The 17,345-nt window shown below is 47.7% G+C and overlaps 1 protein-coding gene across 3 annotated transcripts in view; it reads right to left on the minus strand.

Annotated features, from left to right (window-relative positions):
- The window catches only part of LARGE1 (LARGE xylosyl- and glucuronyltransferase 1), a 447,934-nt gene that overhangs the window by 17,554 nt on the left and 413,035 nt on the right, over nucleotides 1–17,345 (minus strand). For all 3 annotated transcript variants that reach the window (XM_068970493.1, XM_068970492.1, XM_068970491.1), the window contains one exon: nucleotides 12,461–12,739. In XM_068970493.1, the coding sequence (XP_068826594.1) occupies nucleotides 12,461–12,739 (279 nt within the window). The remainder of the gene's footprint in view (nucleotides 1–12,460; nucleotides 12,740–17,345) is intronic.

The following is a 17,345-nucleotide window of genomic DNA, read 5'->3' on the forward strand; positions in this document are numbered from 1 at the left end:
AAGCTTCCACTCCATTAACAGAAGTGGTTGTGCTGATTTCCTTGTGTTGGTGCAACGAATGGCTGAGGCTGATGCTGACAAGTGACAAACTGCTGGGAACCATGGGGCTGAAGGTACAGGGGCTGCTGTCAGGCTGCCAGAAGAGAACCTCAGCTCTCGGAGCTTGGATACCCGCAGCATCAAAGGTCGCAGAGCCCGCTTTTTAATGAAACCTGAGTTGTAAGGAATCTAAGTGATGCTTATACAAGTTCCCAGGACTCAGGAAAGTTATAGTGAAAGGAACAGGAGGAGGGAAAGCAATTTGTGGAGTGTGCCTCTGCTTCCAAAACCAGAACAGCATCACTCTTTCTCTTAAGGCTTTGTGAGCAGCCAGTTTGAGGAACTTGCTTCCCTGCACCTCCCCTGACCACCTCTGTTGGTCTTGATGTGTCCCGCTTGATGGGGAGCTACATCTTCTATGGGACTGGTTCATTCTAGACTTTAAAAAAATTCATATTGCAGTATAGTTGAATTACAGTGTTGTTAGTTTCAGGTGTATGGCAGAGTGGTTCCGTTATACAAATATCCATTCTTTTTCAGATTCTTTTCCTATATAGATTTTCATAGAATACTGAGTTCTCTGTGCTATACAGAGAGGTCCTTATGGATTATCTTATTTTCCTGCCAATGCAGAAGACTCGGGTTTGATCCCTGGGTCGGGAAGATCCCCTGGAGAAGGAAGTGGCAACCCACTCCAGTATTCTTGCCTGGGAAATCCTATGGACGGAGGAGCAATGTGGGCTATATAGTCCATGGGGTCACAAAATGAGCTGGACACAATTTAGCAACTAAACAACAAGTGTGTGTATCTTAATCCTAAACTCCTAATTTATCCCTCCCCACCTTTGGTAATCATAAGTCTGCATCTATTTGCATATTGTAAATAAGTTCACTGGTAGCATTTTTAGTTTCCAGATATAAGTGCTACCATATGACATTTGTCTTTGTACTTCACTTAGTATGATAATCTCTAGGTCTGTCCACGTTGCTGCAAATGGTAGTTCATGCTTTTTAATGGCTGAGTAGTATTCCACTGTATATTTGTACCACATCTTTATCCATTCCTCTGTTGATGGACATTTAGGTTGGTTCCATGTCTTGGATATTGTAAATAGTGCCAACATGAACACTGGGGTGCATGTACCTTCTCAAATTACAGTTTTCTCTGGATATATACCCAGGGCTGGGCTTGAAGGATCATACGAGAATTCTGTTTAGTTTTTCAAGGAACCCCCATACTATTCTCCATAATGGATGTACCAACTTACATTCCTACCAACAATGTAAGAGGTTCCCTTTTCTCTCCATGATTTCCAGCATTTATTGTTTGTAGACTGTTTGATGATGGCCATTTTGACTTGTGTGAGGTGATACCTCATTGTAGTTTTGATTTGCATTTTTCTAATAATTAGCAATGTTGAGCATCATCCTGGACCTTTTTGCTCACTGGGGACAGTGGGTGGTGGCAGCGTTAGTAACGCACAGGACTGCCTGCTCATGTACCCATCAGCTCTGCTATGCTTGAGGTCAGGGATGAGCCTTGCTCATGGTTATGTTTCTTGCTCCAGCACTGTGCCAAGCACACAGCAGGCATTAAATAAATGTGCAGGAGATGAAGGAATCAATCTGCGGTTATCTTACGTGACAGAATGGATGGTACTGTGAAGAAGGCCCTTGGAAAGGACAGGGCGAGATGGCAGTTGTAGTTCTGCTACTTGGGGCTTTTGATCAAGTTTATCTTCTGCATTTAAACAATGGTAATGTTTGTGATAAAAACAATCACATTTGTCAAGCACCTAGTGCAACTCCTGGTGCATGGAGGGCGCTTGTAGACATCCCTTAGTCTGCAGGGATCGCCTGCACCCTCAGGTCCCCCTGGGAGGCTCACGAGGAGTTATGGGCACAGCTGGGGTGATCCCTCCTTGAAGAGGAGGCTGAGACATGTGTCTGAAATGCCCCCATACTTCTCTGATTTCTGCTTATTCCTGGAACTGTGTGGGTAGAGTGCAGACGAACCAGTGAGCAAGCTGGCAGATGGTGAGAAGCAGCAGGGTTAACATGGCCACAGACACCACCAACCCTTGGAGGGGCACAGAAAAGCGTGTGTGTAGCTCTGAGAAGCCCCCATGTCTCCCGCTGCCCCACACCCCTCACACCGCCTAGTTTCAGGAGGACCCGAAAGAAGCCTGGCTTCCACTAGAGCAACGAGAGATCATCTGAATGACACCTCTCAGGTGGGACTTAGCAGCCTACCTCTGGGCTAGGAGTGCTGCTAATCTGCGTGATAACTATGGAGGTGGACCTGGGCACAGCCCGTCCCAGGCCTTGCTTCACACCCCTGCTTGGTCAGCCAGGTAATATGGTTTTGCTCAGATTCTATTCCAGTTGCCTAGGAAATAAGTTCCCAGTAGACAGGCTTCCAGGAGGTATGTGGGGACAACAGCAAGGACTTGCAAATGAGGGAGGTAAGACTGACTACAGGGAATGGAGCCGTAAGACACACCAGGAATGCAGGCGGAGATGGGCAGAGTCCTCTGAAAACTGGGATGGGGGCAGCAAGACTCGGTGGTTTCTGAATTGATGGTATTAATGCATCCAGGGGAAGTTATATCAGGTAGGGAGGGGCAGAAAAGCTATGAATGAGCTTTCAGGGCAAATTAATAAAAGAGAAAGCTATTGTTGATTGCACCCAGATCTCTGCCAGGGACTCGAGTCAGCATCTCATGTTCCTCTCAACATCCTTATTCATTCCTGCTCCTGCTGCTGCTCAGTCGCTTCAGTCGTGTCCGACTCTGTGCGACCCCATAGACGGCAGCCCACCAGGCCCCCCCGTCCCTGGGATTCTCCAGGAAAGAACACTGGAGTGGGCTGCCATTTCCTTCTCCAGGATTATTCATTCCTACCTACCTGTTAGCAATTATGTAACCCATTTTCAGTTAGCAATTATGACTGAAGGACCAAGGGTGCTTTCTGTGTGCTGTCCTGGGTTAGTTGTGAGCCAGAGGTCACTGGAGGGGCTGTCAAGAGCTTCAGTTTGGAGGGCAGCCTGCGCAGATTCAGGCCCTACTTGGACACTCACCTGCTCTTACTCTCCAGCAACTTACATCTTTGTGCCACTGTTTTGTCCTCTCTGAGCTGGGGCTAGTATTAGGACCTTGGCAGGGGAGTTCTCTACAGATTAAATGGGTCATCTCATGTAGAAGTGAAGGCAGTGCTTCAATGCATAGAAGGCACTTGGTAACTACAACCTGGGAGGATGATCACGGCCATAACACTGGGCCTGTCAGGCATTTGGACCCACAAACAGGTTAAGCACAACAGTAAAGGAAAGCAAAAGCAAAATGAAAAAACAACTATGGGAAGGAGAGAAAACATCTGTAAACAATACAACCTACAAGAGCTTAATTTCCAAAATATGCAAACAATCCAATCAAAAAGTGGACAGGAAACCTAAATCAGACATTTCTCCAAAGCAGACAGACAGACGGCCAACAGGCACAGGAAAAGATGCTCAATATTTACTAATCAGACATTTCTCCAAAGAAGACAGACAGATGGCCAACAGGCACAGGAAAAGATGCTCAATCTTTCTAATTATTAGAGAAATGCAAATCAAAACTATAATGAGGTATCACTTCACACCAGTCAGAATGGCCATCATCACGAAGTCTACAAACCATAAATGCTGGAGAAGGTGTGGAGAAAAGGGAACTCTCCTACACTGTTGGTAGGAATGTAAGTGGATGCAGCCATTATGGAAAAAGGTATAGAGGCTCCTCAAAAATACTAAAATTAGACTTGCCACGTGATCTGACAATCCTACTCCTGGGCATATATCCAGACAAAACTCCAAAAGGGTACAGGCACCCCATGTTAACGGCAGCCAAGACATGGAAACAACCTAAATGTCCACTGACAGATGAGTGAATGAAGATGTGATATATACAATGGAATATTAGCCATTAACAAATGAAATAATGCTATTTACAGCAACATGGATGGACCTAGAGATTATCATATTAAGTGAGCCAGCAAGAGAAAGACAGATACCATATGGTATCACTTACATTGGGCTTCCCTAGTGGCTCACACGGCAAGGAAATCTGCCTGCAATGCAGGAGACCTGGGTTCGATCCCAGGGTCGGGAAGATTGCCTGGAGAATTCCATGGATTAGAGGAGTCTGGCAGGCTACAGTCCACGGGGTTGTAAAGAGCCGGACACGACTGAGCAGCTAACACTTTCACTTTCATCACTTATATGTGTAATCTAAAATATGCCACAAATGAATTTATTGCAAAATAATCTCACAGACATAGAAAACAGAGTTGTGGTTGTCAAGGGGCTGGGGAGGGATGGAGTGGGAGTTTGGCATTAGCAGATGCAAATGATTATATTAATACACAGAATGGATAAAGAACACGGTCCTACTGTAAGCACAGGGAGCTATACGCACTAGCCTATGATAAACCAAAACTGAAGAGGATATATATTGTATATATATGTATAGCTGAATCACTTTGCCGTAGAGCAGAAATTAACACAACATTGTAAATAAACTATACTTCAATTTAAAAAAAAAAAAACAGGTTAAGCACAGAATGCCTTTGGATAAACCCAGGCTAAATGAGTTTTCTTCTTAGTAATGCTGTGCCTGTGGGTGTGTTATTTCACCCAGGTGTCTTCATCTGTTAAATGAACTGTGATAAGGTTAAATGACAAAACACATGCAGAAGTGCTTGCCACGGTGCTTGGCCTATACTACACGCTCAGCAAATGTTCACCGTTGTAGAAACAATGACGAACACAAGGAAACGCCACCTGGTCATGTCCCTCGTCAAGTAGCCAGTTGGCCTTGTGTGGCACCACCTGTTCCTGGCCCTTGTTCACATGTCTACCCTCATTCAACCGGTGCTGACAGAGCAGCCATCACATGCCAGGGGACTCGTGATGGGGGAGGATGGTGAGACACCATCCTGCAGAGGACACGATAAAAGTGGAATTTGTCACTCCCGTGCAGCCAGGATAAATAATCTCGACCAATGGGGCAGGTCTCTCCCCTAGGGAGCAAGGCAACATTGGCAAAAAAAAGCACAGCAGAGAGGTTTAAAGCTACAAGCACTGAACAAAGATGAGGATTCTGCTGGGTGAGGGAAAGAGGTGAGAAACCTGCCCCCGTTTTACGGACGTGGGAAGTTCCAGCTGATGGAGCTGTCTGAGCTTCGGCCATTCTGCAACATTCCATGCCTGTTCACCAGCTAGTCCTTCATGCCTGAACTATGTTCAAGGCGGCCCTGCCCACCCACACTGGGTCATCTTCTTGAGGGTCTCAGCTCCTGTATCTCTCTCTCTCTCCCTGTGTTGCTAAGAGTAGTGGCAGTGCCCACAGCTGGAGCGCCCTCTAGAGCGTAGACCCCGTATGGACAGGAACCTGGCCTGTCCCAGGCACTGACAGCCCGAGTGCCTAGAACAGGGCCCGGCCATCCAGAGGTGCCGCCACACCTGCGCAGTGTAGGACACTTCAGCCATGTGCTTCCCGCTGTCACTCCACTCAGTCCTCCCAGAACCTTAAGCGTGAAGAAGTCTATGGTCCCCACCGATGAAAGCGAGAGGTCAAGCACCTTCCGGAAGGCCCAGTGAATGTAGGGTAGAGCGTGCTCAGGCTTGGAATGCAGGTCTGAGTGGCTCCAGGGGCAGCACGGCCACAGTGCTGCCTGCTGCCGAGTGTGTGACAGGTGCTCACTCGATAGTTTTGAGAGTGAATGGGTATGAGTACATAGTTTCTCATTTCTTAAAAAACGAGATCGTTACCAACTAAGTTGCCAGGCGGTACTGAAGGCAGCAGAGTTTGCAAGAGTGGGGGTTCTAGAGGGTGGGGGCCTGGCAGAGACATTCAGTTCCGTGTGCTGAGAATGGGCCAAAACACAGACAATTAACTCCTGCTGAACGCCTACTAGAGCCCCCACAAAGCTATTATTAGCCCCTTTACTAACTGAGGAAATGGGATTGGGGAGATGAAACAAGCAGCCCCAAGGCACATCCCTGATGAGCACAGCAGAACCTGGGTTCCAAGGCAGGTCTGCGTGACTTCCACCATGCCTGCGGAATTTCACTTGACATTTCTGAAATCAGGAGTGAAAGCTGCACATCTCCACGCTCGATTTTTAGAAGAAACAGGTGGAGGGGGTGGAAGAGAGATTTCAGCGAAACTTTGCAGCTATGTCTATGCATAGAGCTCATTTCATTATTTCCCAATTGATCTGTTTGTTTTTGCTGTAATGTTAGCTGGTTACTAAGCAACTGCTGGAGAGCTAGGATGCTGAACTTTTTTTGGTAATCAAATAACCCCCCTCCCCCTCCAAAAAGGTGATATGGGTAAGTATTTGGGGGTCTGATCAAAAGACTGCCAATCAGACTGCTCTGGTATACTGAGTTTCAAGGGGGAATATAGCTGCTTTCACTCACCGAGCAGCCTAGTGTAGGGACGTCTACCTTTCTCCTTGGACAGGAAGAGTTACCTTCCCTGGGCATCATTTTGGTCACCCGTTATAACACTTACCTCATAAAGAAGTGTTGAAGAGTCGAGGACATTTATACAAAGCAGCTGGCAGGGATGCTGGTAGCTGGTGAGGGTTCAGTCAATAGCAGCTACCATCACTTTTAGCAGTAATGCTTTAACAAGGCTTGGGTAGAGTGTTGGATATCCACGCTGAAGAAGTCAATCTTTGGGGGTGCTGCTGGGGCTCACAGCTGCCATGGCAAGCTGTGCCCTGAACCTCTTCCCAAACCAGTGCTATATGATGCTGGTCACGAACAGATCCACTTCTAGAGTTTGGATCAGGAACAAATCTATCCCACTCACTGGAAAAGATTTCCCTTAAGCCTACGGCAAGTCAATATGGTCATCTTCACATGAAAAGGACTGCGTGCTGATTCGGGACTTATTCGGATACAATCATATTCCTTACCAGTTCCCCAAATTTTAGTTCCTAGGGATGGTCAAGATGAGAGGTCACACTGACAAGGGATTAATCACCAAAATTTACAAATAGCTCATGCAGCTCTATGTAAAAAACAACAAAACAAAAACCCAATGCAATAAAAAAAAAAAGGGAGGTCTAAAGATTCTCCAAAGATGACATACAGATGGCCAAAAAAGAACAGGAAAAGATGCTCAACATCATTAATTACCAGAGAAGTGCAAATCAAAACTACAATCAGGTATCACCTCACAATGGTCAGAACGGCCATCATCAAAAAGTCTACAAACAATAAATGCAGGAGAGTGTGTGGAGAAAAGGAGCCCTCCTACACCACTGGTGGGAACGTAAATTGGCTCAACTCCTAATGTCCTAATGGAGAACAGTATGGAGGCTCCTTAAAAACCTTGGAGTAGACTCACCATATGATCCAGAATCCCACTCTGGGGCATACACCTGGAAAAAAACACAGTCCTAAAGGATACATGCACCCCTATGCTCACAGCGGCACTATTAACAGCAGCCAAGACGTGGGAACAGCCAAAGTGTCCATCAAGGGAGGGATGGATAAAGAAGGTGTGGTGCACACATATATGCAATGGAGTGTTACTCAGCTATAAAAAGCATGAAATAATGCCACTGGCGGCAACATGGCTTGACCTAGAGATTACATACTAAGTGAAGCAAGTCAGAAAGAGCAAGACAAATATATATCAGTCATATGTGGAATCTGATTTTTTAAAAAGATACAGATGAACTTATTTGCAAACCAGAAGCAGACTTATACTGAAAACAAACTTATGGTTACTGAAGGGCAGACATGGGTGGGGAGGTATAAATCAGGAGCCTGGGTTAACACATGTACACTACTATGTCTAAGATAGATGACCGGCACTCTACCCAATATACTGTAATAACCTATATGAGAAAAGACTAAAAAAGAAATATAACTGAATCACTTTGCTGTACAGCATAAACTAGCACAACAATGTAAATCAACTATGCTTCAATAAAATTTTTTTAAGAGGTCAGAGGTCACAAACTGGTGGTCTTTGGGGGTAAGAAGGTTCTATTCATCCTGAAGACATGTTTGGTCTGACTCAACAGTGTGTCAGGTTTTTTTTAAAAAAAATTAGTTGTCAACGCTAGAAATGAAAACGTGAAAATTCAGATTTCTCATTCCTCTTGCAAAATATAAAGACCTTATGCCTGACCTCTACCCTCACCAGTAAATTCCACATCAGAGTGCACAGATGGAAGCTGTCTGAGATGGGGACTCCTGTCTCCCTAGCAATGAATCACGCTCATCACCCTTGGTTCCTTTAGGCCAAGGTCCTGGCCCCAGTGGGCATCTGTGTTTGCGACTCCTGATATGTCTGTTTCATTTCACAATGAGGAAACAGGCTGAAAAAAACTGAACTGTTGCAAGTCACACAGTTACTTATGGCACAGGGTGCAAGCTGGAGCCAGGGTCACCGTGCAGGCCTCATCCGCTGTAACACTCAAATTCAGTGACATCCTGCTCAGCCCAAGAGGGACATAGGCACAGCAGATCAAGAGGGGGCCAGTACAAGAAACAGGCCAAAGCAGGCAGAACTTCCAGGTGGAGACTTTTGCAGAGGAAGTCTTGGGTGGCAACATTTGAAAGACGTTCCCTGTGTTGCCTTCTAAAGCCCAGCCACCTTTGCAGACAGTTCTTGATTTCAGCTGCAGAACTGCTCTCTGGTCCATCTACCTGTCTCTGCTGCTACTTCCGATCCCTTTGCTGGCCTTCATCTCTCACCAGAATGAATGCAGTCGTCCCTTATCTTCTCTTGCTCTACTGACTGTGACCCTTTCCTGATGCAATGAAAATGATCTTCCTTAAACGGACATCTAGTCACGCCATGCTTTCAGTGTTTTTCCATTGTCCCTCCACCCCTGCTCATAAACTCCTTAGCATATCTTATGAGAAGTCCTGCAGGACCCACCCTGGCTTACATTGCTGGCCACATCAGCTCTTGCTGTTCTCATCAGGGCTCTGGCCACCCTGCCGCTCCAGAATGGATCTCTCTCTCTCCACCTGGAACATCACCCCTCTCCTGGTGAACTCCAGCTCAGTCTTCAAGCCTCCATTTAGGCTGAACTCAGTAGGACATCCATCCTATACTGCCTCCACCCCAGATCAGCTGACAACCCTGGGACAGGACACACCCATCAGGGTACCTAAAGAGTCTGTCTTTAATCAACCGTCATTCCTGTTGGTCTAAACCTATGGGATTCACAGGTCCTATCCATGTGGGTCACAAATATGGGGGCCCTAAGGTACCTTGTCATGGTTACTCACTAAATGAATGGAAACTCTGGATGGAGGAGAAGAAAAGAAAAGGAAGTCCCACTATCTTTTCACCCTAGATGGGAAGTCACTTCACTTCTCCGGTCTCTCTTCACATGTGCACTAAAAGAGGCTGGACGAATTGACAGATGAGCAGATAAAGAAGTTGTGGTACCTATATACAACAGAATATTACTCAGCCATAAAAAGGGACACATTTGAGTCAGTTCCAGTGAGGTGGATAAACCCAGAGCCTCTTAGACAGAGTGAAGTAAGTCAGAGAAAAATAAATATCGTATATTGACACATATATATGGAATCTAGAAAAATGGTACTGGTAAACCTATTTGCAGGGCAGGAATACAGATACAAACATAGAGAACAGACATGTAGACACAGTGGGGGAAAGAGAGGGTGGGACGAATTGAGAAAGTAGCATGGAAATATATACATTATCATACATAAAACAGATAGCTAGTGGGAAGTTGCTGGATAACACAGGGAAGTTAATGCTGTACTCTGTGACAACCTAGAGGGGTGGGATGGGGTGGGGAGAAGGTTCAAAAGGGAGGAGACATGAATACTTAAGGCTGCTTCATGTTATTGTATGGCAGAAACCAACACAACATAGTAAAGCAATTATTCTCCAATTAAAAATAATTTAAAAAGCACTGGATAGGAGCAGTTATTCTCGGCTCAGGGTCGTGGCCTGTGAAGAAAGGAATGGGCTTTTAGGGGCAATTTGTAATATTTCAAAACGTACAAGGGAAACCACACATGTTCCTCTGATGTGGCTACAGGCCAACAGAAACTTCAGGTCACTCTGCAGTAAGAAAGTGCTAATTAATGGGCAATACCAGTTATGTCACATGGGGTAAGGTCATGATTAGCAATTATTGACATCTTTGATCAATAAAACACAGGAAGATAAAACACATTCTGAACAGTCTGTTCACGTGTAATGTTTTTAAAATCACGAGGACCATGAGGCAAAATAATAAAACAGTCTTTGGATGGGAGAGCAGAGACCAGACTTTTAAGATGGGGCCAGTTTACCTTTCAACTAGTTGGAAGGCAGTCTCCACAGGTGCTCCTGCACAAGAGCCCCAGAGGGTGCAGGGTGGGCTGTGGCCCAGTCCCGAAGCCTCTCTCTGACAGGTGGAGCTCAGCTCTCCCCACCACCACCTGTTCGCTTGGAAACCCTACCCGATGCACCCAGAGTCTGTCACCAACCTGCAAGCAGCTGGTCTCAGGATTCACAAGAATCAGGGGCTGAAAGCGTGGTCTTGCCACGCGGGGGCGCCCTCACTCCACCCACCGAGATCCCAAGGCCCAGCTGGAACCGGAGGACAGCTCCATTCCTGAAGCCCCCGCAGGGTCGTGGGTTCATGGTGCTCAGTGCCACTGCCCATGTATTCTGAGAAGACATCTCCCATCCTGCCTGACAGAGGGGTGTTGCCTTGAGGTCACTCATCTGTGATTCTTAACGGAGACAGGCTGGAAGGGACTCCACCTGCTCAGAGGGGAGAAACATCCCAAGATAAGCCTGGATGGAAACTCAATTCAGAAAGTGGACAGAGAACATCGGCTGCCTTCCCCTGCTGTCGAGAGCAGGGTGGGGGTTGGAGGGGGCGGGGAACGGGTGTGCTCACATCAAACACATACTCTGGCTTCAGGACCAAAGGTTTGAAAACTCTTGAGGGAGTTATTTTAAGGCTGTAAGACTGAGAGAGAGACAGGTACACATGATGGAGGGAAGTGGGGAGGGCCAGAGACCAGGGGAGGAGGAGTTCTGATCCTGCTCCATTAGGCACAGTCATAAGCCACAGAGCAGCCAGACAGGTGTGAAGCAGGCAGGCTGTAGAGCTGGGGTCCGAAAGATGTTGGTTCAAATCCTGAAGCAGCCCACGTGTACCTGAGCAGGTTACCTTGACTCCCTGAGCCTCCCTCTTCACCACAATAATAGGGAGAGTGTAACCATACCTGCCTTTTAAACTTGATGTATGGATCTAGCAGGACAATATATGCAAACCCTCATGGTACCTGGATCAGAAAGGCACTCAGGAACAGAGGTAACTCATGCTGACGTATGACAGGGATAAAGGGTTAAAACAAACTTTGACCAGTTACATGTTGTGACCTCAGTTTGCTTGCTTGGGGACTTTCAGGCTAGGTGGATTCTACAGTCCCTTCCACTTCAGATGGTTTGTTATTCCGTAACAAATGCCACTCCCCACACAGCCATCTATGCCTCTCACAAGCCGAGAGCTTTCTCTGGCTGCTGGACACCTGCCCTCCACGTTGGGAGGGCTGGAAGGGAATCACAGCTTCCAAGGCAGCAGCAGTGATCAGTACATGACCCTGGGGTCAGGCCAGCTGCCCTCAGCTCCCACTTTCGTAGGTATGCAGGCCCACATACCATCTCAGTCCCTCAGTCACCCACTGGGAAAACAAAGATTAATAATGGTACCTGTGGCAAGGATTGCAAGGGGAGGGAATGAAATCCCACTTGTCAGGCATTCAGAACTGTGGCAGGCACTCAGCGAGCACTTCAATACATGTTAGCCATCACTACCACTTTGATTTGTTTTATATAATAGGCAGTGATCTTACTGGAATGCTTAGATGAAGGCTGTCTGATCCAAAATTAGAAGAGGGATGTTTTCATGAAAGCTACAGACAGAGCATTAGACTGGCAGACAAGAGATGCTTCCTAGACCAAGCTCTGCCTCAAACATTTCATGAGGTAAACTGGGATTTCAAGCCAATAGTCAGAAAAATGAAGGCACTGGGTAGCCTTAGGGCCCCTGCAAACCCGGCAGTCAGCGGCCGTATCCCTGGGTGGATTTAGGTAGTTCCCATCTCCATGGGGTCGCCAAGAGTCGGACATGACTGAGCGACTTCACTTTCACTTTTCACTTTCATGCACTGGAGAAGGAAATGGCAACCCACTGCAGTGTTCTTGCCTGGAGAATCCCAGGGATGGGGGAGCCTGGTGGGCTGCTGTCTATGGGGTTGCACAGAGTCAGACATGACTGAAGTGACTTAGCCAGAGCAGCAGCATCCCCTTCTGTGTTGCAGCCGCCCCGTTCAGAGGGGCGTCAGAGCCTGCACCCCGCGCGTCCTCACCTGAGGTACTCATAGAGTCCGTACATGGGCAGGAAGTCGATGTCGGACAGGAACATGTAGGGCGTGCCCACGTGCTTCATGGCCACGTTGCGCAGCAGGTTCACAGGGTAGAACTGGCCCTCCTTGTACACGATGTGGTAGGCCACGTTGTGGCGGCCCATGAGCACCTCGGAGCCCTGCGCGTAGCGGAGGAACTGCTGGGCCTCGGCGTCCGACAGGTAGAGTGCCAGGCTGACGGGCCCCTCCCAGTGCTTGCAGATGGCCTCCAGCATCTGGAGCCTGCAAGCAGAAAGGACACCTGACGCACCTGCGCATGTGCAGGCCTCACCGGCGTAACCAACCGTTATCTGCGTATCTGCGCATCGTCTGCCAGCCTGGGGCTGGTGCCAAATCCAAACCCCTGCTCTAGGCCTTAATTAAACACTATGTGACAGGGGCCAATCACCAAACCTCAGCTCCTTTATCTATAAAATGGGCACAAAACATTCACCTTTTTGCTTCTAGCCTTTGAACGTTTACAACCAGACAGGTGACATGGAGTCATATTTCACTATAAGCCTTTTCAGGCTCCTCTTTTCAACAGTGGGTGGGGATATGTACATGAAATGATGCAAAGATCCCTTTCCAGCTTAAAAGTCCCCCACCTCCCCCTCTCGGTCAGCAAAGGTAGACAGCAGTGCTACTGCCCTCCTGAAGCAGGGACCGGCATAGGAGGCTTAGCCGAAGGGAGGCCATGAGTTCCAAGGAGCATGGAAACAAGCTGTAAAAGTAAGAGTGATAATAACCACAATTATTGACTCATTACTATGCACCAGACACTTCCCAAATCCTGTGCCCCCATCTGTCATTCCCCCCATTCTGATGAAGGAATCGAGGCTCCAGGTGTCCAGTCAGCTTTAGTTCTTGAACCTTGACTGTGTGGACAGGTATCTGGACAAGACTTTGAAGACAGACATTGGCAAAGGGAAGGGAAAAAAACAAAACATGTGAATGCTGGAAACAAAAGTGAGCCTGGGGTGATGCTGTCTTCATTTTTTAGAGCCCTTCCTGCTCTAGGGCACCTTGCAATTTGGCAAGGCTACCTGGGAGACACGGCCATGGAGAGTAGGGGGGAAAATGGAGCCCAGATAAAAAACAAAAGGCGCTCCCAACCAAGAGGGTTCTGCAAAAATGGAGAGAGATCTAGGAAAAAAAAATTTTTTTTCTCTAGAAGCATTAGAGGTGCCTGCTACATAAAATCTATGGTTAAAAAAACAGCAAAAGCCCATTTCAGTTTTTTTTCCCCCTACCCAGCAAGAGGTACAGAATCAGAATGCTCACTTTATTTGGACAATTACCAGAAAATAGATTACATGCATTTCCATGCTTCTAAACAAAAGAAAACAGGCACACCTATCTTGTGTCCATGGTTTTCCTGATAGACTTTCAGTTTCCTCTCAGTAATTCTATGGATTGGTATTGCCTGGATTTGCTTCCTCTTTCACTAAGGAGGATTAAGGTATTCATCGGGGTAAAATACCCTCCATTTCTCATACTTTATAGCACTTGTTAATCAAATTGACCACAGCCAGTTTTGAAAGAGGCACTATATTCTCCACAATGCTTGATTTCACTGAAATTTGTGTTCAGCCTCTGCTACAAGGCCCCTGGTTTCTGCTGGGCTCTGAGACCCTGGGATTTTGAATGATCCCACTTGCAACTCAGTCTCTGTCTGCAAAATGGAAGGACTCTGCAATTGGATGAGAGAGCTGTTTATACAAAGCCTTTGAAATTTGGGGAGTAAAGGGCAAGGATAATTTCTGCATCCATGTGTATGTCAGAACTGCTAGAGGGGATGGAATGGAGGAGGCATGACTGAGCGTGAAGGGAGGCCAGCTTTGGCTGTGGACTCTCCCACTGACCTGCTTTTGGACTCGTGTCTGAGTTTTCTAAGCAGGGAGCAAGCCCTGCCTAATCCAGTTCATCTCCCCCCGCCCCCCGCCCCAGCAAAGAGTTTAGAGTGAGGACAGAGACACAAAATACTTAGGGTTTACAGGAGAAAGGTGCTGGCAATGTGACAGACGTCACAGCCATGTGGACTCTACAGGAAACAGCGCCAGAGGTTCCAGAAAACCTCGGTGAGTGAAAATGAGTGATGGCGCGACCACTTCCTGTCTCTCTGCCACCGGCTCCAATCTCTCTTGTCCCTTAAAACCAGATCTCTGCCGGAATCTGAGCAACAGGCAGACAGACAAACCGAGGTTCATCATAATGATGATAATAGAGAGAATGTGGTCGTGACACAATAAACCACATACCTGTTGTTAACAGCATGCCAGCCACATTTGGGTTGTTAGCACTTTTAAGACTCACAGTAACGCTATAAACACAGTGCGGATTCTCATCACTGGGTTACAGGGGAGGATGCTCCAGGAGGTGAAGTGACTTCTTTCAAGTCACATAGCTACAAGGTAGACAGGCTGGACCCACACACCCAGGTCTGACTCCAGCGCCCGGGATCCAGACCACTACTCAGCATAAACTGGGCTTGGCTGAGAAAGATGTCCCCATCACCTGTCTCCCCAAACAGGAACCCGGTCTAAACTTGGCGTCAGTTTCCCTTTATTCCTCCTCCTCCTCCTTGGTCTCTCTTGGGGTCAGAGGCCCCCCATCCTCTTCATTCTTCTCCTGGTTGTTTCCCCCGAAACACACTTGTTCCCTAAGGTCTATCTCTGTATAGTTCTTGTTGACGCTGAGCTTTGTGCTGAGTCTTTCTTGGGTAGGAAGATAAGGGTCTGGCATATCAAGGACCTGGACCAATGTAGAGGGTTTCAAGAGACAAAGATTAATTCTGCAGCTGCAGTATCATCCATTTAGAAAGAATCTCTGAGATTTTCAGTCTGATTACACCATCATCATGATGAAAGGGCTCAGCCTCAGGGAGGGTCTTAACTTGCTGAAGAGCACACAGTGTACGAGAGGAAATGCGGACACCAGGACCCATCCTGATGCTCTGTCCCCTGCTCTCCCCTCCCTGTGAGAGCCCACCATCGCTTCATGCTGGGAAGAGGAGGGCAAAGGCTCAGGAATGCCTAGAGATGTCTGGAAGGCCTTCCGCTTTCAGATGTCTGAAAGAGGCAGGGCTTCCCCAAGGGGGTCCTACTGAGACAGGGAGCCCCAGACAGTCTGTGGAGGTGTCAGGGAGCAGGCAGGGAGATGGCAGAGTCCAAAATCTAGAAGACTTGGATTGGAAGGGATTCTAGAATGCCAGTCATCCCAAGCAGCCAGGCAGGTGGCCACTCAGCCTCTGCTGGAATGGGGAACCCGCTCCCTACAAGGCCGATGACTCCAATCTGGTACCCTGAGCCAGGCAGGCTGAGGGGTCCAGAGGGTAACTGAGGGTTCTGGGCTCAGGCAGAACTAGGTATGAACTCTGACCTCTGTCAGTATCTCTGGGCAAGTGACCATAGTTGTTTGTGCTTCTATTTCCGCACGTGCATATAGGGGACAATAATACCTTAGTCGATGACAAATTGGCTATAAACTCTTGCCCCTCTATCTACATGCTTTGCTATTACCCTCCCCTCTCACTGATTCTGGGCTGGCCATGGGACATGCTTTAGTCGATGGGACATTAACAAATGTGACACAAACAGGGGACTTGAAAAGTGGTTGTTTGGTGGGGCTTGCCCAGAGCTGCTCCTGGAACCTTGTGACCGCTGCCCTGTGAACAGCCTTAGTCATGACCATCACGTGTCTGTCACAGAACTGGATATGCAGCAGGCACTCGGTACATGGGGGCTTCCCTGGTGGCTTAGTGTGGGAGCTTCAGGAGATGTGGGTTTGATCCTTGGGTTGGGAAGATCCCCTGGAGGAGGGCATGGCAACTCACTCCAGTATTCCTGCCTGGAGAATTCCATGGACAGAGGAGCCTGGTGGGCTACAGTCCACAGGGTTGCAAAGAGTCGGACATGACTGAAGCAACAGCACACATCCATACTCGGTACTTGACACCTGTGATTCCTGCCTTTCAAATACACATACCTCCAGCAAATATCGACTGAGCATCTGCAGGTATTGTGCTGGGCCCCAGAACGAAAGAAAAACAAGGGTTTTGAATGCACTTCTAGAGAGAAGATAATAAGCAGACCAAGATAAGATCAGGGTGAACTGAGGGCTAGAGGGGTCACAGAGGAGGAAACGGGATGAAGAATAAGGGTGAGGGCAAGTGGAAAGGTCAGTGTGAGCCCTGGACAAGCAGAAAGCCTGGTCTTGATCTTGAGAAAGCCTGGGCGAAAAGTTTTCCAAGAAGAGGGAGGAGCCCTTTGGATACAGAGTTTAGTGTGCTCTCAAGTAAGAAGAAACAGGACCAGTGTGGATGGCATATGGACAAGCGAGGGGCAGAAGGAGAGACGTGTTCGGGGATGGTCAGGGATCAGGTCATACAGGGCTATCAAGGTCTCGGTGGGCAGCTCTAAGACTATTCTTGAGGCAATAAGAATGCATCAGAGTTCTAATGATGTGGCCTGCTGTATATATTTAAAGATCGCCCTGGCTGTCACATGGTGAAAGGAGTGCTTTTCACTCTTCAGAATGATGCTTTTCAAGCTTCAGCAGGCTGAGGGTCACCTGGGAGGCTTATTACAACACAGATTCCTGGGCCCCACTGCAGAGATCCCTGTTGGGCAGATCTGGGGTGAGATCCATGTATCTGTGCTCTAACAAGGTTCCAAGAGATGCTGTGCTGCAATGGGACCTAAGAATGGGACCCCGTTAGCTCAGTTCATGTTCTCTTTCCCTCTCTTGCAGAAAACAAACAGCAGGCCCATCAGCCACATGAGTCCCTGGAACTGCAGATGGTATTTCAAAGGCTTCATTCAAGAAGCAGGGAAGAGCAAGCGTCTCC

This window comes from Capricornis sumatraensis, chromosome 4 (assembly GCF_032405125.1).
Source record: "Capricornis sumatraensis isolate serow.1 chromosome 4, serow.2, whole genome shotgun sequence".
Taxonomy (NCBI): domain Eukaryota; kingdom Metazoa; phylum Chordata; class Mammalia; order Artiodactyla; family Bovidae; genus Capricornis; species Capricornis sumatraensis.